General features: G+C 42.9%; 2 protein-coding genes across 3 annotated transcripts; both read left to right on the plus strand.

Annotated features, from left to right (window-relative positions):
- Positions 1-47: 47 nt before the first annotated feature.
- Positions 48-15610, plus strand: AMMECR1L (AMMECR1 like). Of its 2 annotated transcripts, none has more exons than XM_074154071.1 (7): positions 48-317; positions 2433-2877; positions 8280-8390; positions 8869-8983; positions 9731-9821; positions 10812-10908; positions 12103-15610. In XM_074154071.1, exons 2-7 carry the CDS (start codon positions 2471-2473, stop codon positions 12212-12214), a joined length of 933 nt encoding a protein of 310 aa, XP_074010172.1. In that variant the 5' UTR covers positions 48-317; positions 2433-2470; the 3' UTR covers positions 12215-15610. The 2 variants fall into 2 exon arrangements, with proteins under 2 accessions (XP_074010172.1, XP_074010173.1); XM_074154072.1 differs by lacking the exon at positions 48-317 and having other exon boundaries at positions 2471-2567; positions 2637-2877.
- A 5158-nt stretch (positions 15611-20768) lies between these two features.
- POLR2D (RNA polymerase II subunit D) lies at positions 20769-24852 on the plus strand. Its single transcript, XM_074153693.1, has 4 exons — positions 20769-20848; positions 22039-22219; positions 22704-22799; positions 24234-24852. Exons 1-4 carry the CDS (start codon positions 20776-20778, stop codon positions 24310-24312), a joined length of 429 nt encoding a protein of 142 aa, XP_074009794.1. The 5' UTR covers positions 20769-20775; the 3' UTR covers positions 24313-24852.
- The last annotated feature ends 480 nt before the right edge of the window (positions 24853-25332 follow it).

Genomic DNA, 25332 nt, shown 5'->3' on the forward strand with positions numbered 1-25332 from the left:
TCCCTCATTACCTCACGCGCGGGGAGGAGGCTGTCGGGATAGCGGAGGACCTTCCCTCGGCCTCGCTCCGGTCCTCCAGCTCCCCTCGCTGCCCGGCGGCCCCGGGAAGCCCGGCTGCCGGCCCGGCTGCCGCGCCGGGCCCGGACACCCTCTTCCCGTCCGCCGGGCTCGCTTCTCTGGGGAGCCTCGCCCAGGCCCATGGCTCGATGAGGCGGGAGAAGGAGGAGGAGGAGGCGGCGGCGGGGCAGCAGCAGCAGCGGCGGCGGCTGGGCTGAGGCGGAGGAGAAGCCGCGTCCGGCCCGGGACGGGTGCAGGAGGTGGGCGAGACCGGAGGAGGGGGGGCGGGCAAAGACGGCGGGGTTAACGGGGTGGGGGGACGGACGGGCACGCGGACAGTGAGGCCCGGTGCGGAGCCCGCGTCTCCGGGGGTCGGTACCCGCTGCTGAAGCGGGCGGTTCGGGGCAGGGGTCGCCCCCCGGGGCGGGGCGGAGGGGGGGCGCGGGGGCGGCCGGGCCAGGCCTCCCGCGGCGGGGAGCGGGGCCCGCGGCTGCAGCCGGGCGCCGGGTAGGGCAGCCGCCTTTGTTAGGCCCCTTCTGCCTGCTGCAGGGGGGGGTGGATGGAGAAGACCTCCTCTCTGCCCCCTGCCACGTCTCCGCCTTGAAATGAAGAGCTGTGGTTCCCAATTAATAATTATTCCCGCCCCCCCCCCCCCCCCCCCCCAATGTGACTGACCTTCCGTGACAACTTGGAAAGGCTCCTCTATCCCAGCAGCTTCACTGAGCCACAGCAGCATAACTTCTAATAGGCACTGAAAAAAATGACGTTTACTTTGTCAAAAGTTATACTTTTCTTCTTCCTGTTCTTTTTTTTTTTTTTAATTACAAAGGTAGAGATCAAAGGAAAAAGGCTAATTGCCATTAGGTCTTGTGAATTGCTCCCTGTGCAGATTATCTTGATAAAACCCCCAGGTGAGGATTCCCAAGCAGAGTCAGCTCTGCAAGCGTAGGTGTTTTGTGTTGAGAGACATGTCTCTCCACGCCTCGCACACCAGTCCTGCTTCAGTTCGGGGTCCCACACATGGCTCTTACCGTGGCTGAGGAAACTTCATGGATAAAGTTTCCACAGCACGCACGTGCAGAGGAGGAAGGGAGTTGTCACACCATGAATTTCAGGGCACATTGCACCCCCCAGTTCTGTGTGTGTGCTGTCAGTTCAGCCATCGGTTAAATACTTGGAAGAGTCGGAGGGATGCTCTGGTGGGTAAAGAAGTAGCCTGGTACTCACAAGAGCCGAGTCGGACCTCCAGTTCTCAATGTTCTCTGTGACTTATGTCTGTGCTTTTAGCCCCATTTGACAGGTGGGGAACTGCTTTTTCCCTCCCTTTGTGTGTTTAGATCCCATGGTGGTGATGGTATTAGACTTAAATTTAAGTGCCTACCGTTGATGTGTGGCACTCGCCTGTCATCTTTGTTCATTTTTGTTCGCACAGGCTTTCCTCCTCGTATTTGTTCCACCCTTTCTTGTGATGCAACAGCTACCATTCTCTTCTGTGCAAGCAAAACAGTGTTCTGGAGTTGTTGTTTTGGTTTTTTTTATACCATATCTGTTTCCTGCCATTACCGCTTCCCTCTGCTCAGGCTGTGCAGCGTCTTCAGCTCTTCCTCTCCTGCATATCCTGACTATACCCCTGACACGTTTCCTTAGGAGCGCTCTTGATGTACTCTAATCCTAGCAAGTAAATGCAGATTCTCATTCTTGGGGTCTGAAAAATAACCTGCGGTTTAGAAAAATGGTGGTTCGCTGCCTGCAGCTTCTCTTTGTGTCTTGCTGAGGTCAGCGCTGAGTTGAGGGCAGCACCCCTGGGAGCCTGAGCCTGAAGGTGTCATGTGGAATTGTTGTCGTTCTGCTGTTGAGAACGGGGAAGGGAAATGCACTTGTGGTTTTTAAGTAGCTGTTTGCCACCAGCGCAGGCGTTGACCGAGGGCAAACAGGTGATCTGGAAAAGTAGCGGATGGGGTATAACCGTATTCCAAAGTCTTTTTGTCTTTTTTTCTTCTGTTCTCCCTCAGTTTCATTCCCTTTATGGGAAGATTTGTTATGGTTTTGGGGTTTTTTTGTGATGAGGTGCCTGTTACAGTGTTCACTACACCTCACCAATAACTTTAAAAGTGTGATTTCACTCCTGTCGTGTACACACTCTTTCAATTTATGTGTAAAAACCCCCATTCCACTTGCTGAACTGGTTTTAGTTCTGTACTTAGTTGCGCGTTGTGAGAATTTTCTTCCTCTTTTTTTTTTTTTTTTTTGTCGCAAACAAAAGCAAACCTCTCTGACACCTTGGCAGAAGCAAGGAAGCAGCTGTTGGTTTTTCACCTGTAACTGTTTTGTGTGTTGCTTTTTTTTCTTCTCTTCCCCTGCCCCCTCCTTGCCAGGGTTCTGCAGTGCTCCAGGCAGCGAGTTTTGAAGCAGGATGGGAAAAAGACGCTGTGTTCCTCCACTTGAGCCCAAGCTGGCAGCTGGTTGTTGTGGGGTAAAGAAGCCCAAGTTGTCTGGGAGTGGAACGCACAGTCATGGGAATCAGGCCACAACCGTACCGGGCTCCAGTTCAGGTCCTCTTCAGAACCACCAGCATACAGACGGGAATAATGGAAGGGAGAACGTATCTGACTTGACTTTGGGCCCAGGAAATTCCCCGATTACTCGAATGAATCCGACGTCAGGAGCTCTGAGCCCACTTACTCGGCCCAATGGAACTACCAACAGCACCAAGAACCTGGTGGTGACAGCGGAGATGTGCTGCTACTGCTTTGATGTACTCTACTGTCATCTCTATGGTTTCCCTCAGCCACGACTTCCTCGATTTACCAATGACCCCTAGTGAGTAAATCAACATGCGGGAGGAAAGCTGAGAGACCAGCATCCAGAGCTGTGGTTTGGTTGGGGAGGGATGAAGGGTTTTCCTCTGGGGAATGGGAAAAATGGTGTGCAGGGAGGAAGGGGGGGTGTTCTGCTGCTTGCTTCATCTACCAGAAACCAAAAAAAATGGCACGCCATAAGTGCACCAAACAGTAAAAACATTCTGTTATGTTTGTTGGTGGAGATGAGTGGAACTTTGAAGAGTGGCCTTCAAGGGAGAACATGTTTAGCTCTACAGAAGGAGAGGTAGGCAAAATATGAGGAAGAGCAGTGCTTCTTCAGCTCACGGTCTGATGTGTTGTGTGAGATGCTACGTACTTTATTGAGGAGTGGAAACCCACTTCATGATAATGTTCTGTTAAAGTTTGCTCCCTTCTTTGTAAATAGATTCCTCTGCAAAAAAATGAACTGCGCTGTGCCTCCCATAAAATTGTACTGAAAGAATGAGTGAAGCTGAAATTAGAGTTTTCAGAAAACAGTAAAATAACGCCATTAATTTGAAGAGGATCCTGCGTCTAATGTCAGGCCCTAACTTGGTGAAGGGGCAAGGGCAGAGGTTTCCTTCTGCAAAGCAAGTGGAAGGGAATCAAGAAGTTGAAACAAGTTCCCGGCTCATCCTGTAACAAGTGCTGACCTGGTGAGAGTTGGACAGGGACACTCACAAGGGTGTTTAGTTGTCCCAAGTTAATGGGTTTGGAAGGGAGGGGAACCAAAAATTTGCCGGTTGTGGAACTGAAAAACTGCGTTACGGAGATAGTGGTAGTTGGGCAATATGGGGAGAAATGGAGAGTTAACTTTTTCAAGGACAATACCAAGGTTACGAAGAAAGGAGGTGTGTGTGAGAAGCAGTGAGGAGAAAGATTTATGAAGGTATTTCGCTTTGGTGAGATTTAGCTAATGTTTGTTTGAAGGTTGAATGTGTCGGTGTGGAAATGTTAATGTTGTTAAAATGTTTGGTGGAAGAATTATATGTGAAAGATCAATGACAGATACACCTTCTGACACTCCTCCGGGGGCCACCTCCAGAACAACAGATAAAATAAAAAGTTGTTGACATCCTTAATTTAAGTTAATGAATTTTGAATTGATGTAAAGGAACAATGGCTTAAACAGGTCAAGGACTCTTTCCGTGTATTGAATGTCTCCCCATCTTATTGGCTGTCAGTGTAGATGTAGGTTGTGCATCCATGCAGTTATTATCCGAGCAGGATTATGGATACATGTTCTGAATGCTACCACAGACTAAGCTGTTTAATATTGTAAATACAAGCGAGTGGAGAAATACTCTGGACTAGAATATAGAATAGTTCCGGGGACTCCCTAAACGGAAATATTTCCATTGTTGTTTTTCATACCTAACCTAAGTAGGCTCCTTTTAGAAAATGATACATTAGTCTGCTTATTATTTTGTCACTTGAAAAGCAAAGGGGTTTTGTTGTTGTTGTTGTTGCATTCTTAAGTCAGTAAGAGAGATTATTTCATACAGATTCATTATTTTGGTGTTAAAGTTTTCTAGCTGGATTTTGTTGTTGTTTCTGTTGACTAGTTTCAAAAAAGGCACTCTTTAGGGAATCTCAGCTGTTGGAATTTTATGCCCAAATTTGCAAAGTAAAAAAAAAAAAAAAATCACTCACTGGGTGTTTCTGTGCTGATAATTGGAAAGTCTTTTAGATCAGCACTCCAAAGCAAAACCAGCTCCTGGCTTATCTTCACCTCTGGGCAAATGCCTACCTGAATTTTCTTGTGTTTTCAGCATTTATGCTGTTGCTTCTAGCAAATAGTTGTATGTACCCCAGGGCCAAGCATAAGGTTTGCTCTCTTGTAGAGCAGCAGACGGGGGTGATCTGTCACACTTGAGACAGTAATGTAATGAACTTCAAGCCAAATGTTATCAAATGTTAAGAGTAAGCAAAGTGAAAATAGGTAAATAATTTGCATTGTGTTCATTTGTAACACAATTAATATTGACATAAGAGCTCTTTGAACAAAACAAAGGTATATTCCAGAAGTCTGTCTGGACAGACAGAAAAAGAGACTGTGGATGGAAGGAGTAGAAAGATGCACAGGATTGTCCCAACCTGTTTCTCAGGTAATAGATCTTTTCCATTGGTGCTGAACCCCAACGTAAAGATAGAAGTAGTTGTGAAGGTCAGTTGTGCACAAACAGGGTAATAACATAAAAGTTACAGGGTTATGACTTGAAAACCGCCATGAATTCCAACTACCAGCTTGAGAGGATATGTACATGGGCAACAATCTTGATGGGAATTAAGGAGCTGGTAGATAGCTCTGGAGTCAGGGAACCTTATGTACATGTTAGCAATGACGTTCACAAATCAACGTAGAGAAGGTGGCATCGCAAGACTCGTAGTTATGTCTGAATTAACTTGGTAAATGAAGAAAGTATCCCCTTTGCTATTCAGATTATTGAAAAAATTACAATTTTGAACCCAGATGACATGCAAATATTTAATTGGTTACTCCTTCCACATTTGTACTTCAGTCTTTGATTTTTTTTAATAGTGGATGTTACAAACTGGTTCTAAAACTACACCGTGCAAGTTTCTAGTTGCCATGCAAGTCAGATAATAAGATACTGGCATCATAAAATCTGTACGGTGACAGATTTTTTTTTTCCTAGTCCAGTTCTGATTTGAACAAAGTACATTTTGCTATTTCAAAATTCCCTTTATAGTTGCAATGGGAGAAGCTAGTTTTCAGTTGCTGAAATTCCCCTCTCCTCAGCTTAGCAAACCCTCATCAAACCCACCGTTAAGTAGGATGTTGTGGCTGGGGGAGAAATGGTTGCCATAATCTGCTCAGGATATGACTGCAAAGTGCTGGTAAGTGCTCGTGGGTGAACATGGGCAAAAGATTGTCGTGACTTTTCTCAGTACATCTGGGAAATACACTTTTCAGGGCGGAGCTATGGAACAATTGACGTATTGTCAGCTGCACCTGCAATTTGCTAAATGCATTTATTCGTCAGATGCAGGAACAACGTCTTTTCTACAGTGAAAAACTTTGTAATGGTGAAATGTTATATACTTGTACAAAATCGTATCTTTTTTTATGCCTCAGTTGTTAGGGCCACAGTGAAAAATTGTTTAAAATGTGGCTTAAGATATTTTAAAATATGACAGCCTTCTGAATGTAATTATCCTGTCCTTTCTAGTAATATCTCTTCTATTATAGATGCAGAAAGCTGTGTCACAGCTCAGTGGAAACATCTTTTTTTTTTTTTTTTTTTGGAAGGGGAAAGAGGTGAATTGGAAATGTGAACCTGTAATTTGAATTGAAGAAGAAAAGGAACTTACTTAGATTTGTATTCTGTCAACGATGCTTTTCATTTTCTCCCTTCCCTTTTCTGTTTGGGGTGAGTGTCATGTGGGCTAAGTAATGGTTTCAAAACTTTAATTAGATTAAGCTAAATTTCCACTGAGCTTGTGACAGTAATGTTTCTCAGAAATCTCCTTTGCAAGTTTATTATCTTTTTTTTTTGGTAAGCTGTCTAATGTATTTTCTTACGCTCTTGTTTCTGTTTTCTGTTTCAACATATGGTAGCTAGATTAAAATGTAGAGGAACGGTATCCTGAAAGTGCCTTGAAGTATAGTTGGAAAACTAGAACAGTAAATCCTCTGTCTTGGTCAAGCAACCATAAGGTGGCTGATGGTTGTGGAAGAATGTTTCCACTTCCTCTGTGGGCAAAGTATTCCACAATTATCACTTAAACGCTATTTGCTATTTTGGGTAGTACTCGTGCAATTGGTCACAGCTGGTAACTAGGTCCTGAGTGGTGAATTTATGCTGTGATAGAGTTTTTTAATTCCATTGTCGCTCTGAGGAACAACATGGGTGTTGCTTTATTACTGCATTTTAAATTATGTTCTATCTACTTAGACATAAGAAGCTGTGTTGCCTGTATTTGAGAAGTCATCCACACTCCATGCTGGTTTTGTTGTCTGAACAGAATCTCTTAGTATTTTTTGTAATGTTTGCTGCAAAGATATTGCTTACAAGAGCTTCAAGAATTTGGGGAAAGTGTCTGAGCTCTGTTGCAGAAATCAGTTATTCTGTCTTTGTGTTTTAGAACTCCTGTCTGTGTTTGTTTAATCTCAGAGAATTACTTTCTTAACACTGCATGTTTTCTATCACATTACTCACCTTTGAAAGTTCAACAGAAATCCACAGATGGATGTTTGGAATCACTTATGACTAACTTTCTCATCTGTGCTTGGGTTCAAAGCGATCACATCTTGCATTCAGTGCTCTGTAATCTGAAGAAGTAAGATCATTCATCCTGGTTTTATAATTAGATTGGCATCAGCAGCTGCCTTGCAGAATTTTCCAGATGTTCAGGCATTGTTGTAGAGCTGCAGCCACCACTGTCCTTTTTTTTTTTTTACTGTTTCTCTCTACAGCTGTTTGCAATTTCACTCACTTCTGTAGAAGTGAACTTTTTGCATTTAATATTCGCAGTCATCTTTACCGATTTACCTCTTTATAGAGCTTTTCTGAATACTGTAGTTCTTAACTTCTTGGTTTTTGAGGCTTAATCGTGGCTTCTAGTTTAACAGATTGAAATGAGCCTGATGGATTTAAGAATCTACTGTTATGCCTGTAAATGCATGATAGTAAATAGCATGAGGAAATGGAAATCCATGTGATGTTTGAGTAGGAACAATATAGTAATTTTGGTATGTGTTCAATCTGTGTAAATATAAATCAAATGTAAGGTAAGCAAAAGATGTGAACGTAAACTGTTTGAGCACCAGGGATGGACCCACAAGTCAGATCCTCATGGAAATAACAAGGGGAAAAAAAAAACCTAGGCTTGCTTTTTATCCTTTTTAAAAAAAGAAAAGCTTTTATTGCAAACCTGAATTATAGATGATTTGCAGAATGCTTGGGGATCTTTCAGGTTCGATGGTACTATAAATAAGTAATCTTACTTGCTTCACCTATATTAATTTTGATATGGGTTGTCATGTAAACTAGTGGATGCTACTAAATGAGGCCATTACTTACAGAGGTAATCAGTGGGGTCAAATAACCGTATCGCTTGTTAGCGGACAGCGCAGAGTCTGGCCAGGAAGGTGTCTGTGGAGAGCTCACAGAGTACTGGTGGAGGGAAAGGAATGTGCCGAAAAGGTGTGGGGAGATGTTGGGGTTTGCATTTGGGGGTGTGTGGGTGTGGGTTTTTATTGTTGCCAGGTAGCAGGTGAGAAAACATGCCTGTTGGGATTTATTAGAGGGAGAGAAAGCAAGTGCACGCATACGTGCTCTTCTACACTGTGTTGGTCTCTCCTTAGCAAGCAGATATCTCTAGAGGCTGGAGTATTTCTCTTTTTTCCCTTTTCAGTCCACTCTTTGTGACGTGGAAGACGGGGCGAGACAAGCGGCTTCGTGGCTGCATCGGGACCTTTTCAGCCATGAATCTTCACTCAGGACTCAGGGAATACACATTAACCAGGTAATTATGTTGAAAATGAAATAAATCTGAAATTAGTTTCATTTGCTGAAGATCTATAAGGATTCAAGGTTAAGGTGTCGGATCGACATAGTTCAATTTAATATGCTTCACAATAACATAAACCTGAGAAAGGTATGATAGTTAGGGTGAGGTAATATATCAGGATTTAGTGGAGTATCTTTGCAGCAGGTGAATTTTGGTTCACGTTTTAAGGCTAGTGTCGAATCTGTCTTGCATACTGACGATTTTGAGCACAGAATTTCTCTCCAGCTGCAGTAAGTGGAGGACAGCATCAGGAAGCTTTGCACTAGTATTTGCCTATTACAGTTCATTAGATGAGGAAGAGATGCAAATCACTTTCTCTGCAGTAGCAAAGGGGAACACGTTTCACTGAAGCATAATCAAAAAGGGAACAATTGAGCGTCTGACTCTTTAATTTGATGCTTGTATTGGGCGATATATCTTCTCTTCCCTTCAGTGCACTTAAGGATAGCCGATTTCCCCCCCTGACCCGCGAGGAGCTGCCCAAACTCTTCTGCTCTGTCTCCCTCCTCACTAACTTTGAGGATGCCAGTGACTACCTGGACTGGGAGGTGAGAACAGGTGCATTTGGAACTCTGCATCACTCTCTCGTTCCGTTCGGGTTCGGGTTAGTACATGGTGATGTGTCTCTTTTGTTACAGGGGTGTTACGGGTATTGAAACTGGGAATAGAAGAAACAGGGTTGGAAAATTAGAAGGGAGGAAGAGGATAGGCTAGCAATATGCATTTGGTTGGGGGGGGATCCAAATGGGAGTAAGAGAGACATGAAAATGTTTTATGGATTTGGCCCAATAGGAGATGGGTGTAAATATGTAAAAACCTGGGAAGTGTTTTGATGCTGTGAATAGAAACTGGGAATAAGAAGTAGTTAAGACTGAAGGTATTAATCATTTTTAGGAGCTCATACTTGGAAGTATATTTAGTTCAAGACAGATTAAATAGACTTTGTGGTTGGGCTATTTTAGGCATGACTCTTGTGTAGAGATCTTGTCTTTCTTGCCCAACATAAGAGGTGGAAAACTGTCAGACTTCTGATAAGACTTACTTCAGGAGAAGCGGCAGGGAGGCTGGTTAGGCTTGCCTGGCAGAGGTGGCAGAGGTCCTCTATGCTGCAAAGAGAGCTACTTGTGAGACCTGCTTGGCAAGGACAGAGAGTGGGGAAGAGAATGTCCTTATCCAGGCGAAAGCCAAACTGGCCAGAGAGAGAGAGATATACACAGTGTTGTGGGAATGACAAGTCAATCATGGACTCAGTGCTAGCAAACACCTCTTATTTGGCTGTTCATTTCCATCTATAGGTTGGGATCCATGGGATCAGAATAGAGTTCATCAATGAGAAAGGTGTCAAACGCACAGCCACGTATTTACCTGAGGTTGCTAAGGAACAAGGTGGGTTTGAGATGGCAGCCAAGCACGTCAACACATTGTGTCACAGAATTGGGTAACAAAAATCTATGGATTTTGGGTTTGGATTGCAATGCTATGCTCGTAGTAGTGCCATGGAGCCACCAGGCTTAATCTGGATAACTGACACCTGATACAGCTGCTGCTGGGTTTTCATCTGGCCTTTCTCTCATCCCACATCTGTGCACAGCTGTGTCTTAGTGTAAAAATGTTTTAGGGCTTAAGAAATAGAGGCTCTCAAAGTATGGATCTTCCAGCTTCATTCAGCATTGCATCTTTCCTCTTCTATGTTTCTCCCACCAACTAGGATAACTGCAGGCTGCACAGCACCAACAGGAGAGTCCCTTTCCTCCTCATTCTTGCTAAAGTAGCAACCTCCAGATGAGGGCAGGAAACAGGCCCCCTCTGGAGCACACTTCCCACTCAAATATAGTAGCGGTCACCATGGTAACTGCTCAAAATATTGCCTCCTTTCCTCCACCTAGCAGAGTGGAGTGGTCGCATCCTCCTGGCTCTGGGGCAAAAGACTAAGGTAGGAATTTTAACTCTGATCTCTCACATAGCAGTGCACTGTGCTATCACTAGAGCATCAGGTTGATCCCAATTTGTCTATGTAAAGAGCTAAGTATTAGCCTATTTTAAGGCTTGGGGAGCTAAACTTGAGTGGCACCTGATAAAACAGTTTGGGGTCCCTGCAACAGAAGCAAGGCACAGACCTTGATAAGAAGAGAGGCCATATGGAAAATGGAATTACTGTTTTGCAGACCAGTTCCAGTATGAGTTAAAAGGGGTTGGCATGTGCAGATAGTATGCGTGCATAAGACCATGTACATCCTGTTCAACAACAGTGTTTCTAAAGCTCTTAAGTTTCCTGTTTAGTTGTTTGCTTTTCTAGAGGTCTTTTAATGCATTTTGTATCTTTTTGAGACGTCATTTTTATATAGAAAAATTTCCCTTGCTTCTATTTTTCAATAGACTGGGATCAGATCCAGACCATAGACTCCTTACTCAGGAAAGGTGGCTTTAAGGCTCCGATTACCAATGATTTTAGGAAAACGATTAAACTCACCAGGTAAGTAGATATATTTGTCGTCTTTTAATTTTGCTTTATCGTATTATGTGGGTAATTTGAAGAATTTGTACATGATGTAAGTCTTCACACCTCTTTCAGGTGAGAGTTGTAGTCTGAAAGACAAAATCGTAAATGCTGTGTGTTAGGTATATAATGTATGTGGAATGAAGCGCAATATGTTCAGTCGTGCAGGATTGAGGTTACCGTTTTCTAAGAGAAGTGTCACTGGTTTTAATAGTCATCCACATGAAAGGCCAAAAGAAGTAGGACCTTTGAAAGTTGAAAAGGTTGATTTTTCTGTATCTTTGCAATGGGCTTCCTTTTCTCAGTGTGCTCATCTGTGCGTGGTGTAGCTATTTGAAGGTGACAGCTGTCTTAAAACCAAACCACACTTAAATTAGGCTGGTTTTCGGAATTTGCTTGCTTTTCTATACCCCCAGCTGTCCTATTGGTTTCAGCTCCCTTTATGTTAGTAAAAATTGGGACATTCTCATTTTCTATAGAAACGCTAATTTATCAGGTCGTTCCTTACCTCTGGAGAAATGAGGTGGGTATGCAGGGGTTTTTTTGTTTTGTTTTTAAACAGGAGAGGACAAGATGAAGGTTTTCATTAAAATCTGGTTTAACATGGACTTAGTGCAGTTCACCACCACTTTGAAGCTATCTGTTGTACAGCGTGCTTTAGAAGCACCTGGAAATCTCTGGTCTCTCAAAAGGGACTTCACGTTTTGTGAATTCTGATTGTACAACGTGGACTAAATGACATATATGCTGTAATAAATGTACCTTTACCCAGCTCTCCATCATTTTCTTTCACTAGCCTTTCAAATGTGAAGATTACCACGAAAGTAAATAACAGTGAAATACTGGTTATTTAGTCTCAGAAAATGAAACTTTTCATGCCCCTTTTTTTTTCCACAGCAATTGGATAAAAAGAATATAAATTGATCATTAGTTTCCTTTGGAAAACTCCTGAAGGAGTCCCCTTAATTATGATTGCCTTGAATAGGGCTCAACTTTTGGGACCTTGAAGCTAATTCAAGCTTAGATGGGTTATTCGGACGACTGCATGAGGCAATATCAAAGCAGTTTATGAAGTTAGCGGGTTCCTCTTGGTTGTTATTGGCCGTGAGCTAAAAGGTGATCTGGGATGCGTGTTTATGGTGGTTTTTTTTTCTTACACTGTTCCCATAGGTACCGCAGTGAGAAGGTGACAATCAGTTATGCAGAATACATGGCTTCCCGTCAGCATTGTTTCCAGAATGGCACTCTTCATGCCCCCCCCCTCTACAATCATTACTCCTGACACACGGCTGCATGACCAGTCCCACTCCCCAGTTGCTGCCAACGGCTACGACATCATTGGGGCAGATGCCTCCTCTTCCTGGTCCAGTTACTTCTATTACTGCACCATTTTATGATGCTAGCTTCCGTTGCCAAGTCTGCCTTCCAGCTGACCTGGGGGGAGGATGAGAGCGTGACAGAACTTCAGGGGCCCAAGCCTTATCTCAGCCTTCCCTCCAAACGGGGGTTCAGTCGGATTGGGGCTCCATGCCTACGAACTGTTGTGAGGTGCAGAAGACCTCTAGGAGTGAAAGTGCCGCTTCGGACCGCTCCGTTCTTGTGCGTTACCGACACTCTGGAAAGTTGAGTTGTTCATTATGGAAGCCCCCCCAGATCAAGTAGGAGCATTCCCCTGGCAGCCTGGGCAACGGAGTCCAATGAAACATTTTTTAGGTTCTTTTTAATTTTTTTTAACCTCTGGTATCTGTTGTGTACCAAGAGCTGATTGCAGTCCCCACACATCACAGGCGGACATTACGATATTGGGGAGGGTTGAACATCTGGATAGCACCCCATCCTCATGGACAGAAAACACTTAAAGACGTGAGAAACCTTTGGATGGTATTGCAGATGAATCCATTATTTAAATAAACCCTAGAAGGCTCTAATTATCAGATCCCACTGTAGGATGGATTCTCTAGGAATCCTCCTGGTTTACAGTCTTCTGGGTTTTTAGAGAGCGCTTTGTAATGTAGCCTGCTATGAAATAGAACACTGTTATGCCTGCAAGAGAGCAACATGGCACGTGCTGTGTATGCAAGTGATGAGGTACTTGAGTGTCCCTGGACAGTCTTCTCTGTTACGACCAAGTCTTGTGTCCAAACGTTTGTAACGGAGCCTGACTGGATTAGGGATGGGGAGGGATTTTCAGGGCATTGACTGTAGTCATACAAGTGAGACAAGTGGCTGAAATGTGTTTAACTTAAGCTAACAGTCTTGGGGACCTTCCTTTTGATAGGACAGACACTTTCTCTGGTGTGACTATCGATCTTGAGAACTGTTGAGTTTTCCAGTTTGTAGCAGGCCTGTGGAATAGAGCTGTGTGGTTTCACTGGTGTGTTAAATAGTGACAGTCGTTACCACATCAAGGCAATGAGTGGGGAAACCTGTGTTACCTAAATTGTGTGAAGCTCAGGTGCATTCTGTATTTCTTCTCCTATCATTGATGATTACAAGAGGTACTCTCAATCCAAGACGAAGATAAGTTACCCAGTTGTTAATTCTGCAGCGTCGTTGAAGGGTGTCATAAACCCTAATTTATGGTACTCTCTCAATGAGGTCACTAGACTTCAAAATATAATTTTGGGGTTTTGGTTTTATTTTCCAAGTTTCTGAAGGGTCAACAATGATCAGGAAGGAAAATACAAGTGCATAGCAGAGTAACGGCTAATTGGTTGCGTATATCTGTAAAGTCTGCTTGCGAGTGGTAATGATGGCTTTTAAAATTGGCTGATGTTTCAAGCCTGAAATTCTCTCCTGGTGTGGCAGGGAGTAGGGCTGGTTGAAAGCTCAGAACTGCACGCTGCTGCTCCTTCTGGTCCTTGAGAAGCAAACTGACTTGTGCAGTCTTGCTTCATGTGCGTGTCATGTTCTGTGGGAGGAGAGAGATGTGAGGGAGAGGAGGGGGTCCTATTCCGGATAATGGTGCAATATTGACCCAGCTTTCCTCCTGTACTGGGTCATTCTTAAAAATTGCCACTTTTCCCTTGTGACGTTGTTAAGAAGCAATTGAAGATCGAGGGATTGTTTCACAATTTCCTGCTGCTGAGAATAAATCGCTCTTGTTACAAACTGGAGTGGTTTGAAATTACTCTCCCAGGTGCCATGTAGTGATGGGGGAGGATGGGGTCAGCTCTGGACATACCATTCACCTTTCAGCTGTCAAACAGTATGATACATAGGGCTACACTCATTACTGTTCAAGTGTTCTATGTTAGAATTTGATTTCTAAAAGGTTTAAAAAAAAAAAAAAGCAAAAAAATGGTGCTAAAACTTCACCCCTGAGCACGCTCAGTGAGACTGGTCATGCAGGCATATAGTGCCAGGCTTTTCAACAATATTGTTTCTTTTTCAAATGTTTGCCCTGTTCTGTGTCTTCAACAGTGTATAGTGTTTTCCTGATTTCCTTTTATTTGAATAGGGGATGACTAAGGGGTGGGGTGGGGAGGGTTAGCTGTCATTTTTAAAGAACAGAATTTTAGGATTGAGTGACTCGGTTGGTTTAAGCCTGAAGTGGGCTAGATGGTTTGGGACTGGGGAAGCCTTATCCTCTCCCACTTCCATTTCCCCACTCAGACTGTTTAAAAAAAAATAAAAAATAAACAAACAAAAATGCCTCTAAAATATGTACTGTGTTCTTGTCTTGTTGCAGTGAGAAGAGAAGCTAGCAAATCAGAAACACTGGTCTGCTGCCTAAGAAACAGGCCCTCTCAGCTTTAGCCCCATAAGGGTCCAGCTATAAAATCAGTTGCAAAGTGTGTCAATAGTTAGCTCAGAAAAATGTATGACAAGGACAGGTGGTCTCAGGAAATAATCCCATTTCTAGATCATTACATGGCAGCTATGCGTAAGGATGAAAGAGGTGAGCCGAGAACAAAACCGTACCTTCGAGTTGCCTCAAGAGGGAGGTGACCAAACTCAATGGCCAATTGATTCGAGAATTTCTCTGTTTACTTGGCCGGGACAGCAGGTTAGAACTACTCCTTCTCAAAGCAGCCGTTACCTGGTTTGATCTGGATTTAACTCATCCTTAGAAGCAAGTGCCTTTTGGTCTAGAAGGGCTTATTCTCATGACAACCACAACTGAGAAATAATCTCACTGCAGTTATGAATTGTCTTTGTTTTACAGTAACTACAGGAGAATGTCTTTGATCACTGGAGTCTGTCAGTGTTGGAATGTTTCCACTGTGAGGTTCTTAGGTTTGTTTTTTTCTTTCCATAATGTTCAACAGTCAATCTCAACTGAGGTCATTTCAGTTTGGGAAGGTTTTATGGTCAAAATATCACATATCTACAATTTATCAGAACAAAGAAAAAAAAAATCTGTAAGAAAATCTAAGAGTTCATTTTAACCTTTGCACAGAATAATTTGTTTTCATAGTACATTAACAAACATTTGCAATCTTCACTGACTATTAGTGCTGTTTTCTGTTTGTATTCTGGAAACTACATGTTGTTTTGTTGGGTTTTTTTGGTTAATTTATTTCCTTAAAGCAGGAGACCTCTTTTGACCTTCAGTGCAGAGATGTCAGACCAATTCTTTGTATTACACTTGGTTGCCTCCTACCTATATAATAACTTCTGAGTGTAAATAATTGAACTCTATCCTCTAATGAAGTATTGTAGAGAATAAATCATAATGGATAAAGATTATTCGTCCTGTCCTCTTTATATGCTTTCTCACAGCCTTTCTGGGGGATAAGGTGAAATCTTTCTCATCGAACAATGTACTACGTGTATGAATTCCAAACCTCTAAATTACATTAAACATTCAGAACCAGGGAGATTGCCAGAATGGGATGACAGCTGTCTGGAAGCACAGAAATAGTCAAGACAGGCTCGCTAGAAGGAAGTGAGGAAAAATAGTAGGAAAATCAAAAGCAAAGATTAAATATGTTTCATTAATCACGGTACAGCAAAGTATCTTTGTATCCTGAAATAATGTTTGCTTGACAAAAACTCTCTATTAGTTGTCATGATGGTGAAATATATAAAGCACATACATACAGAATTCCATACCCTACTGAATTTGTAAATCTGGCTTAAACTACCAAAATTGTTCTTCGTTTTTTTTGTCTTTTAAAATGCACTAAGGAAGCTTACTAGTTTAAGTCTATCTGTAAACTGTTTATCTGTACTTCACAGGTTGTAGTCTTCAGGTGATTTTAAAATGTTACTTCAGGAAAAAGAAACACACGTCCTTCTAGATGCTTACTAAATATTTTTAAATTTGCTTTGGAACAGGATCAGTTGATTTGTATAATAGTTCTCATGTACATACCTCCGGCGTAAATGTTTTTTTCCATATACTTGCAGGTTATTGCTCATTTTTTATTTACGGCAGATGTATAGTTAAAGATCCTGTATTTCCTGTTTCTGGTTCTTGGAAAGGGCAGCCCTGGATATCAATGAAGAATAGGTATAAGACCCTGCAAAAAACCCCAACCAAACCAAGAGGGAGGGTAGTTTTGACTTAAATATGCCCGAGAAGCTCAGTGACTTCAGTGTAACTACAAAGCAAACACCTATTTTCAGAAAATACGCTTCTGGTACTAGTAAAGCTGAAAAATAAATTCCCTATGGGATATGAGGAATGGCTACCATGATTTCCAGGTGACTCATTGTAAATTCTGAAGTCAACCGTAAAACTAGCATCCACTGTTGTAATATGCCCAGGTAAGTTATCAAGTATATTCTCAGCTTCTTTGTTGGCTGGAATACATTAAAAAATTGTGTATTTTTATGGCATATTTTTTACTTACTTGAATTTTTTGGTTTCACACTGAATCGGCCAGGCGTAAAAATCTTTGTCTGGTATCTTTAATTAGAGGGTCTGTCGTGTGTTGCTTTCTGTAGCTGCAGTAACACTCAGCAGCTCACAATGAAGATGAGGCCAGGTGGGAGGGTGTACATACGACTGCATACTGAAATAGTTCAATCCAGGCTGAGTATAAACCAGGATAATTCTCCAGAAAATACTTGCTTCTGTTTTTACTTCTGTTGGAAATAAGAATGAATTAGTCGTTTAGCACTCACTTCCTTCTAAAAACAAATTGCAGACAGGTTAGGAGAAATCTCTACAAGATACTTCCAATGAAGAATACTTGAACACTTTTATTGTAAACATGCCAAAAAAAAATTTTTTTTTTTTGGATAAATTTATAAGGTAACTAGTTGTGATTGAGAAATGCCACTTCCCAAGGATAAAAATTAAAACCAGAACACTTTCCCATGCGACTCACTAAATAAATATTTATACTGACCTATGTATTACGAGGATTGCTCTAGAATGGAATTGTAGTACCTTGAGCAGTACAATAGAAAAGTTCCTAAACTGTTTTTGTTACAATCTGGGAAAAAATGAGCTGTGAATATGTTTGATGAAAACTCCAAACTCACTCCCAAAACACAGAAAGCCCAGATGACTATTGTTACCGTGTTACTTAAAACAAGTATGTAACTCTACAAATTGACCAACATCCACATCATTGAACGATTTTTTTTCCTTTTTTATAGTCAGCTAGACTACTCTTATAATCAGATGAATTCTGACATAAACTATGTATTATAAATCAGGTTGATAGTATGTTTAGATGTCATTATGTATGTATTTTAAAACTTAGCAGCTCATGCTTGACCTGGACAGGCTGGAGAGGTGGGCTCAAGTAAACCTCATGAGGTTCAACAAGAGCAAGTGCAGAGTTATGCACCTGGGCCAGAAGAATCCTCGCTATCAATACAGACTGGGGGATGAGGTATTAGAAAGCAGCCCTGAGGAAAGGGACTTGGGGGTGCTGATGGATGAGAAGCTGGACATGAGCAGGCAGTGTGCACTTGCAGCCCAGAAGGCCAATCGCATCCTGGGCTGCATCAAGAGATGTGTTGCCAGCAGATCTGGAGAAGTGATTCTGCCACTTTACACTGCTCTGGTGAGACCTCACCTGGAGTACTGTGTGCAGGTCTGGAGCCCTCAATATAAGCAGGATGTGGACCTGATAGAGAGGGTCCAGAGGAGGGCCACGAAAATGATCAGGGGGCTGGAGCACCTCTGCTACGAGGACAGGCTGAGGGAGCTGGGGTTGTTCAGCCTGGAGAAGAGGAGGCTCCGGGGAGACCTAATAGCAACCTTCCAGTACCTGAAGGGGGCCTACAGGAAGGCTGGAGACAGTCTGTTTACAAAGGCCGGCAATGACAGAACAAGGGGTAATGGCTTTAAACTGGAAAAAAGCAGATTTAGATTAGACATTAGGAATAAGTTCTTTACCATGAGGGTGGTGGAGCACTGGAATAGGTTGCCCAGGGAGGTGTTTGAGGCCCCTTCCCTGGAGACGTTCAAGGTAAGGCTTGACAAGGCCCTGGGCAACCTGGTCTAGTTGGGGGTGTCCCCGCTGACTGCGGGGGGGGGGTGTCAGACTAGATGACCTTTGAAGGTCCCTTCCAGCCCAGATGATTCTATGATTCTATGTAACAGTTTTGCATTTAGAGGCTTATTATCACTTTATTACTGGGCATTACTATATATTGCTCATACATTTTCATTCAATATTGGTTTGGGTATATAATTTTAAATTGAGTAAAAATAAAGATAAAATGGTATAAAAACCTAAACTTGAAGAGTTATACTCTTTAAGAACACAGATGAAAAAGCATGTTTGTCTTGTGCAATAATGGCTATTATGGCACATGGTATTCTGAGCGAGTGATGTTATATCAACCTATTTGACCTATTCCTGTAACATGCTAGAAACGATGATAATGAAAAGAGATTAAAGTTTCAATAACCTAATCTTATAACTTTTAATCCATCAAACCATTTTCAATTATTTTTAAATTGGGAGTTTTGACACTCCACACAAAATACGTAATTACTGCTAGAAAGCTTAAAAACTGCTAGGAAGATTACATTTCTTCCGCTGGCGAATTAAAAGGAAAGCATATCACAAAGTATGGTTATATTAATAATACAACACCTTTGTTATTAGTTCTTTCTATGTTTTATTACACAGAGGTATTTAGCTAAGCTTTTTTTTTTTTTTTTTTTTTTTAAGATCTGTATTAGTGCACTTTGTTGTGGGTCTGTTTTTAAATTATGGCAATGTAGAAATTACTGAAGAAATTGTCTGTCTAACAATCCACTACCTAATTACACGTGTCCAGCAAGGGTCGATACTTTTTGCCCTGGAATACGAAATTGTAGAGGCTCTGTTCACGATAAATTAGATTTGGCCGAGTCTTTTCTTTTTAATTAGTTCATTTTAGGATATGACCAGTAAATATGCCTGAAACTTCCTGTAGTCATTCACTTTACTTTAATCTATCTTGTCTTCCTTTTTCATGCACATTTTCCAATTGAATTGGTAAATGCTGGAACACTCATTATTAGTGAGGAAGAAGCCAGTGCATTTTAAAAATAACAAAGGAAAAGCCAGGTACTCTGATACATTTGGTTTGTTGCAGTAGCTGAACAGCATTTACTGTGGTTTTACAAGTGCATTTTTAAAATTCTTTAAAAAAAATAGGGGGGAGCAGATTACATTCAGAAATGCTCTTACTTCTTTCTTACGAGACCTTAACCAAACCCATCAGTGATAATGAACGTTTATCTTTCATGATAGGCTCTTTAGATGTATCTATAAACTCTTGCAAGTATCTGGCTTTCTCTTCATTTAGTTTTTGTATACTTAAGTAGAAGGGATCCTTGGGGAAAAACAAAAGTGAAATTAATAACTTAAACCTCTGCAAGCTATCTCCTGCTCTGCGAATCATGATGTTCTGAGTAGATGGGGTATTCGAGAAGCCATCGGGATTCCAAGTGATTTTAAAGGCTTCTCTCATCAATCTGGCATGGATTTCCTTGTTTTCTTGTAAACCTAATTGAAGTTGTTTAATTTGCCAGATGTTGCCTCAGATATTTTTAGTCCACCTTCCTGAGTGTCTTTCTGCTTGTAACACTTTTAAGAAATTAGTTTTCAATCAACTTCTCTGCCATACTTGTTTATTCAGGTAATAAATGTTAAAAGAGCCATGATTCGACCCCTTCATATTCTTAATAGTTTATTCTGGATGCGTTCCTTTTCCCAGAATGTGGGCAAGGATTCACCTAGGCATGGATGCAAGTTCGTGAGAACAGGAGTGGTTTCATCATAAATCCTCCAACAGTCTATTTTTGCCTTTCCTTAAGGGGACGGGATGACACAGTAAGGTCTGGTAAGATGATTACTTTTAAGAGTCTTAGGCTGGTTAGGCACTTACATGTGAGCTCTCTGGGGGAAATACAACTCCATAAGTTATTTCACTGGCAGTGTTCCCATGACGTAGCGTCAGGAGGACTATAATAATTTTCAGCCTGCTTAGGACTTTTAGGGGGTCTACAGATTCTGTCGGGGTAGCCTGGAAAAGCAACCTCCCTTTCAAAGTGGGTCATTAATGGTATCAACACTCCTCCCTCACACACTGCGGTATAATAATCACAGTGAGCTAGACAGAAATTCTGGTACAGTTTAGAGCTTTCCTAATGTTTGCTACCTAGCTGGAGGACGCTCTGGTGGCAACATGGGGTAGGCCGCAGCTCCCTGATCCACTTCTGGAGTGAAGCCAGAGGGGCGAAGACGCGCCTGCCGCCCCGCTGCCCCCCCGGTGTTGCTATGCCGAGCCCGGTGAGGACGGAACGGCGCAGGTTTGAGCCCTGGGGTTATCTCCTAGAGCCGAGGGACAATCCGTCCTTCCCGCCTCCTCTCAGCGGCGGGGCCGAGGCGGCGCCGCGCTTCCGGCCGGCGGCGGCTTCCGCTGCCGGCGGCTGAGGGGATGGCGGCGGGCGGCAGCGACCCGCGGGCGGCGGACGTGGAGGAGGACGCCTCGCAGCTCGTCTTCCCCAAAGGTGGGCGCCGGGGGGCGGCGAGGGGGCCGGGCGGTGGTTGGAGGCCTCCCCTCAGCGAAGCTCTCCCCTCAGCGTGGCGGCCGCCGCCTCTGAGGGAAGGAGCTCTCCCCTTAGGGCGGCTCAGCCCCCCACACCTCCCCACCGGCCACAGACACACCGGGAACCGAGCCCCGGCTGTTAAAAATGCGGGATAATAAATGGTTTGTGTATATTTAAGGACGCCGTGATTGCTAAGGTATGGCTGTTCTTATGTGGAGCGCTACGTGTGCGCAGGAATAATAATTAAAAATAAAATCCACATCAGATTACAGCGAAAAAAATTATTGGTTTTTGATATAACCATTACTTTTTCCCTGATTTTTCTTGACATTAAGGTAGTGTGGCATTTTAGGAAACGGGCTGTCCAGAGCCTGAGTTGTAACTAGGGATGCTAACACTCTGTGTATTTTTTTTATTTTTTTTTTTCAGGAAACTATTCAGTATAAATTCCAGAGCTGTATTAATTCCTCAGAGCTGCCCTGGAAGGGGGGGAGGGGAGGAGGTGGATATTGTCACATTTTTTTACAAAAAGCATAGTCCTGAATGACTGCATTTTGGGTGTTTTTACATTAAAATCTATAGCCTAACCCATGTTCAGTCCAAGTTGCTTTACCACTCCATGAAAACTTTTTTCTGATAATAAAATTTTAGAGGGTCAGTTTACCTTTCAAGTAAATGAAGCATTTTTAAAAACATTCAGCAGCATCCACGTATATTTTAAGACCTTGGAGGCTTCCAAAGACCATGGGTGTCACTTCTGAATTTTTTGAACATTACAGTTCTGCATATTTTTTTCTAAAGTCATACATTACTTAAGTTCTGCCAAAAATGGGGGAAGAAAACATGCTCCAAAAATGTGACAAATCAGAAGGTTGGGGCTGCAAATATAAAATGTGTGGTCAAAAAGAGAAAGACGTTGGATTGTCACCCAAAATGGTGTCATTTTTATCAGCATTTTCAGTATGAAATGCTGCACAATCACTGGTGAAAGGGCTTGCACAATTACAGTGAAGCACGTTGTTAATTTCCTTCTTGCCCAAAGCCAATTTTACATTTAGAAATTTAAATTTAGAAAACTTCTAAGTGGAATTTCTCATCCACGCTTTACCTTTGGTTTTTTTTTGTGCTGATGTTTATTCATTCAAATGTAGAATTTGAAACTGCGGAAACTCTTCTAAATTCAGAGGTACATATGCTTCTTGAGCATCGTAAGCAACAGAATGAGAGCGCAGAAGATGAGCAAGAGCTTTCGGAAGTCTTCATGAAAACCTTGAACTACACAGCGCGCTTCAGCCGCTTCAAAAACCGGGAAACCATTGCCAGTGTCCGCAGGTGAGTGGGAAAGTCAGGGTGTAAGACTCTGCTGGAGAACTTGATGTGTAATATTGATGTTGATTTATTAAAGTACAGTTCAGTGGCGTTTCCTGATTTGTACTATAATTCTGAATCTTGTCTTTCTGAAGAGGCGGGAAATTTGATCGTAATTCTTCACGGAGGGTTGTACTTTGTCTAGGCCAAGCCTTCTGAGCTGCTTTGTTGTCAGCATTTAAATGACAGTTGATTGCAGTAAATGGGAGGATTTTCTAGACTTTATAGAGTAATTCCAAGGAAGTGGAGTTAACAGATGTGACTTTTTTTTTTTTCCTCTGTGCAGTTATATAATTAGTCTTTGTTCCTGAAAGAACATTTAATTTGGTGCCAAAAGCAGAGTGGGGAAAAAAAAAAAAAAGAAGAAAAAAGCTATTTGGTTTGGGTTTTGCCCTTTTCTATTTCTAGCTTACTTGTAATTTCACCAAATTGTTGTCTTTCCTTACAGTTTGCTGCTCCAGAAAAAGCTCCATAAATTTGAGCTGGCATGTTTAGCTAACTTGTGTCCCGAGACAGCCGAGGAAGCCAAAGCCTTGATTCCTAGGTGAGCATTTTTGTGTCGTGAAAGGACTGCTTTATACTTGTCCTGTGGTCTGAGGCCAGCTGTGTGCAGATGCCCTCTTCAATCCAGCTCCATTAATGGAAAACCTACCCACTGATCCGACAGTGAGGCAAGCTTTGTACGTGTCCCTAATGACACTTCTAACATTTACTGGATTAAGTGTAAACCATAGGATCATAGAATGGTTAGAGTTGGAAGGGATCTTAAAGATCATAGAGTTCCAACCCCCCTGCCCTGGGCAGGGACACCTCCCACCAGACCAGGTTGCTCAAAGCCCCATCCAGCCTGGCCTTGGACACCTCCAGGGATGGGGAAGCCACAGCTTCTCTGGGCAACCTGTTCCACTGTCTCACCACCCTCACAGGAAAGAATTTCTTCCTCATATCTAGTCTAAATCCCCCCTCTTTCAATTTAAAACCATTACCCCTCATCCTATCACTACACTCCCTGACAAAGAGTCCCTCCCCATCTCTCCTGTAGCCCGCTTCAGCTGCTGGAAGGCTCTCCCCCGAGCCTTCTCTTCTCCAGGCTGAACAACCCCAGCTCTCTCAGCCTGTCTTCATAGGAGAAGTGCTCTATCCCTCTGAGCATTTTCGTGGCCCTCTGCTGGACCCGTTCCAACAGGTCCATGTTCTTCCTGTGCTGAGGACCCCAGAGCTGGACACAGTACTTCAGGTGGGGTCTCACCAGAGCAGGGTAGAGGGGTAGAATCACCTCCTGCGACCTGCCGGCCATGCTGCTTTTGATGCAGCCCAGGATGCGGTTGGCTTTCAGGGCTGCCAGTGCGCACGTTGCCGGCTCATGTTGAGCTTCTCATCCATGAGCCCCCCCAAGTCCCTAAACAGCTTAAACTGGGGGTCTTAGCCCACCCAGCTGTATTTGGTTGGGGTTTTTTGGGGGGGTTTGTTTTCTGTTGGAGCAGATGACATTGCTGCTGTGACAAACTGTTCTGTGGACGAAATACAGGGGAGCAGTAACTTCTTCATCTCTTGATTCGTTACCTCATGGCCTGAGGTAGAGAACAAAACACCCATCTGAATTACAGTTTCTTCCTTGTATGCTAAGATTTCGTAGCAAGGCTGGGCTGGCTTACGAGAACGAGCCTACACAGACTTCATTTAGAGGTCTATTCAAACCTTCACCTGCCTTGCCTTTTTGATAAAATGTTTTGAAATTATTCAGCAGGAGGTTGTGGGAAGGAGGGAGTTTTATCTTTCAAAAAGGAGGCACTGCATAGGGATTAGAGGGACATTTGTTCAGTGACGTGACAGGTGGTTCCTGGTGGCGCCGTACAGGTGGGCGATGATGGTGTTGAGACCCAGGGGAGAGAACTAGGGCTGTCTGAACTGAATCGGGGCTGGGGGGGGGGATGATTTCTAAAACCTTTAACGTACTCTCGTTGTTCTTATCTTGCAGCCTGGAGGGCCGATTTGAAGATGAGGAATTACAGCAGATTCTTGACGACATTCAGACAAAACGCAGCTTCCAGTACTAACCCTCAACCCCCTTTATTCTGACCAGAAAAACCTGGGGACTGTGACTGTTTCTCAGCCCTCTGGGCCACTCCAGCTCCCAGCTTTGGCTGGGGGAGCTGTGGATACAGGGTACCCCAGTGCTGTGTCACCCATGGGTGGGTTCAGGCTGGAGAGCAGTGTGGTCCTTCTTGTTTGTTCCACCTGTATGTTGGTAAGGACACCTGTATTGTCAGAGCCAAAGAACCTGAAAAGTCTTTTCCCAGTGGCTCAAGTATTTGTTTCTTCCAAATCTCTCTCCTTGATTTGGGAATTTTCAACAGGTTTCTGTTGTGACTTCTGTTTTTTGGGTTTTTTTGGGGGGAACTTCTAAAGGAGATGGAGAAACTTGTTCTTGACTCTTGGAAAGTTTAATCATGGGTGGCATACATTTGTGGTGGTTTTCTTGTTTTCTTTTTTTTTTTATTGCGTGACGAGGACAGTGGATTTTTACACCTTCAATAATTTTCTATTCTTGTTTAGTGTAAATAAAAAAGATTTCTAATTAAAGCCGTGTGTTTTATAAACATTAGGTGCATATTACGATTTTGTTAATGGGGACCTTTTTGATAAACGGATCCTGTCATGATTAACCTCTGTTGGAGATCTGGGGACTCCCAAGTGCGTAATAACACCTCTGACTGTGTCCTAAATTGTGTTATTAACTATAATCATAGTGAGAGAACATTTGGGCAGCATCTCCCTCTCTGTTCCCCTGTTCTCTGACAAGTGATGGCAGAGACCCACCCTATATACTGTTCCAGAAAAGAAATAAGTTTCACTGATGTTGCAAAAGGGAGAGAAATGAGGCATTATTTCAGCTCTTACTGGAAACTCGATGTTGCTTCTGTGCTGGAAGACATGCCTTTCTAATTAACCACAGTAACTTTAACCGGATCAGAATAATTTTAACTAAAGCAAGGTCAATCTTTGTTTTATAGAGCTCGGTGGCCCCTTTTGATACAGGAATTGCTTTCCAGTAGCTGCTTCCGCTGTACTCAGTT

The sequence above is a fragment of the Numenius arquata genome, chromosome 9 (assembly GCF_964106895.1).
Source record: "Numenius arquata chromosome 9, bNumArq3.hap1.1, whole genome shotgun sequence".
NCBI classification, from domain to species: Eukaryota; Metazoa; Chordata; class Aves; order Charadriiformes; family Scolopacidae; genus Numenius; species Numenius arquata.

What these genes read in the sequence shown, in the direction of transcription:
- AMMECR1L (XM_074154071.1), top strand. Translation starts at nt 2,471, where the DNA reads ATGGGAAAAAGACGCTGTGTTCCTCCACTTGAGCCCAAGCTGGCAGCT. An exon ending in CGATTTACCAATGACCCCTA is followed by an intron (nt 2,878 to 8,279) that starts GTGAGTAAATCA and finishes TTCCCTTTTCAG; the next exon opens with TCCACTCTTTGTGACGTGGA. An exon ending in TGAGGTTGCTAAGGAACAAG is followed by an intron (nt 9,822 to 10,811) that starts GTGGGTTTGAGA and finishes ATTTTTCAATAG; the next exon opens with ACTGGGATCAGATCCAGACC.
- POLR2D (XM_074153693.1), top strand. Translation starts at nt 20,776, where the DNA reads ATGGCGGCGGGCGGCAGCGACCCGCGGGCGGCGGACGTGGAGGAGGAC. An exon ending in GCAGCTCGTCTTCCCCAAAG is followed by an intron (nt 20,849 to 22,038) that starts GTGGGCGCCGGG and finishes ATTCAAATGTAG; the next exon opens with AATTTGAAACTGCGGAAACT. An exon ending in ACCATTGCCAGTGTCCGCAG is followed by an intron (nt 22,220 to 22,703) that starts GTGAGTGGGAAA and finishes CTTTCCTTACAG; the next exon opens with TTTGCTGCTCCAGAAAAAGC.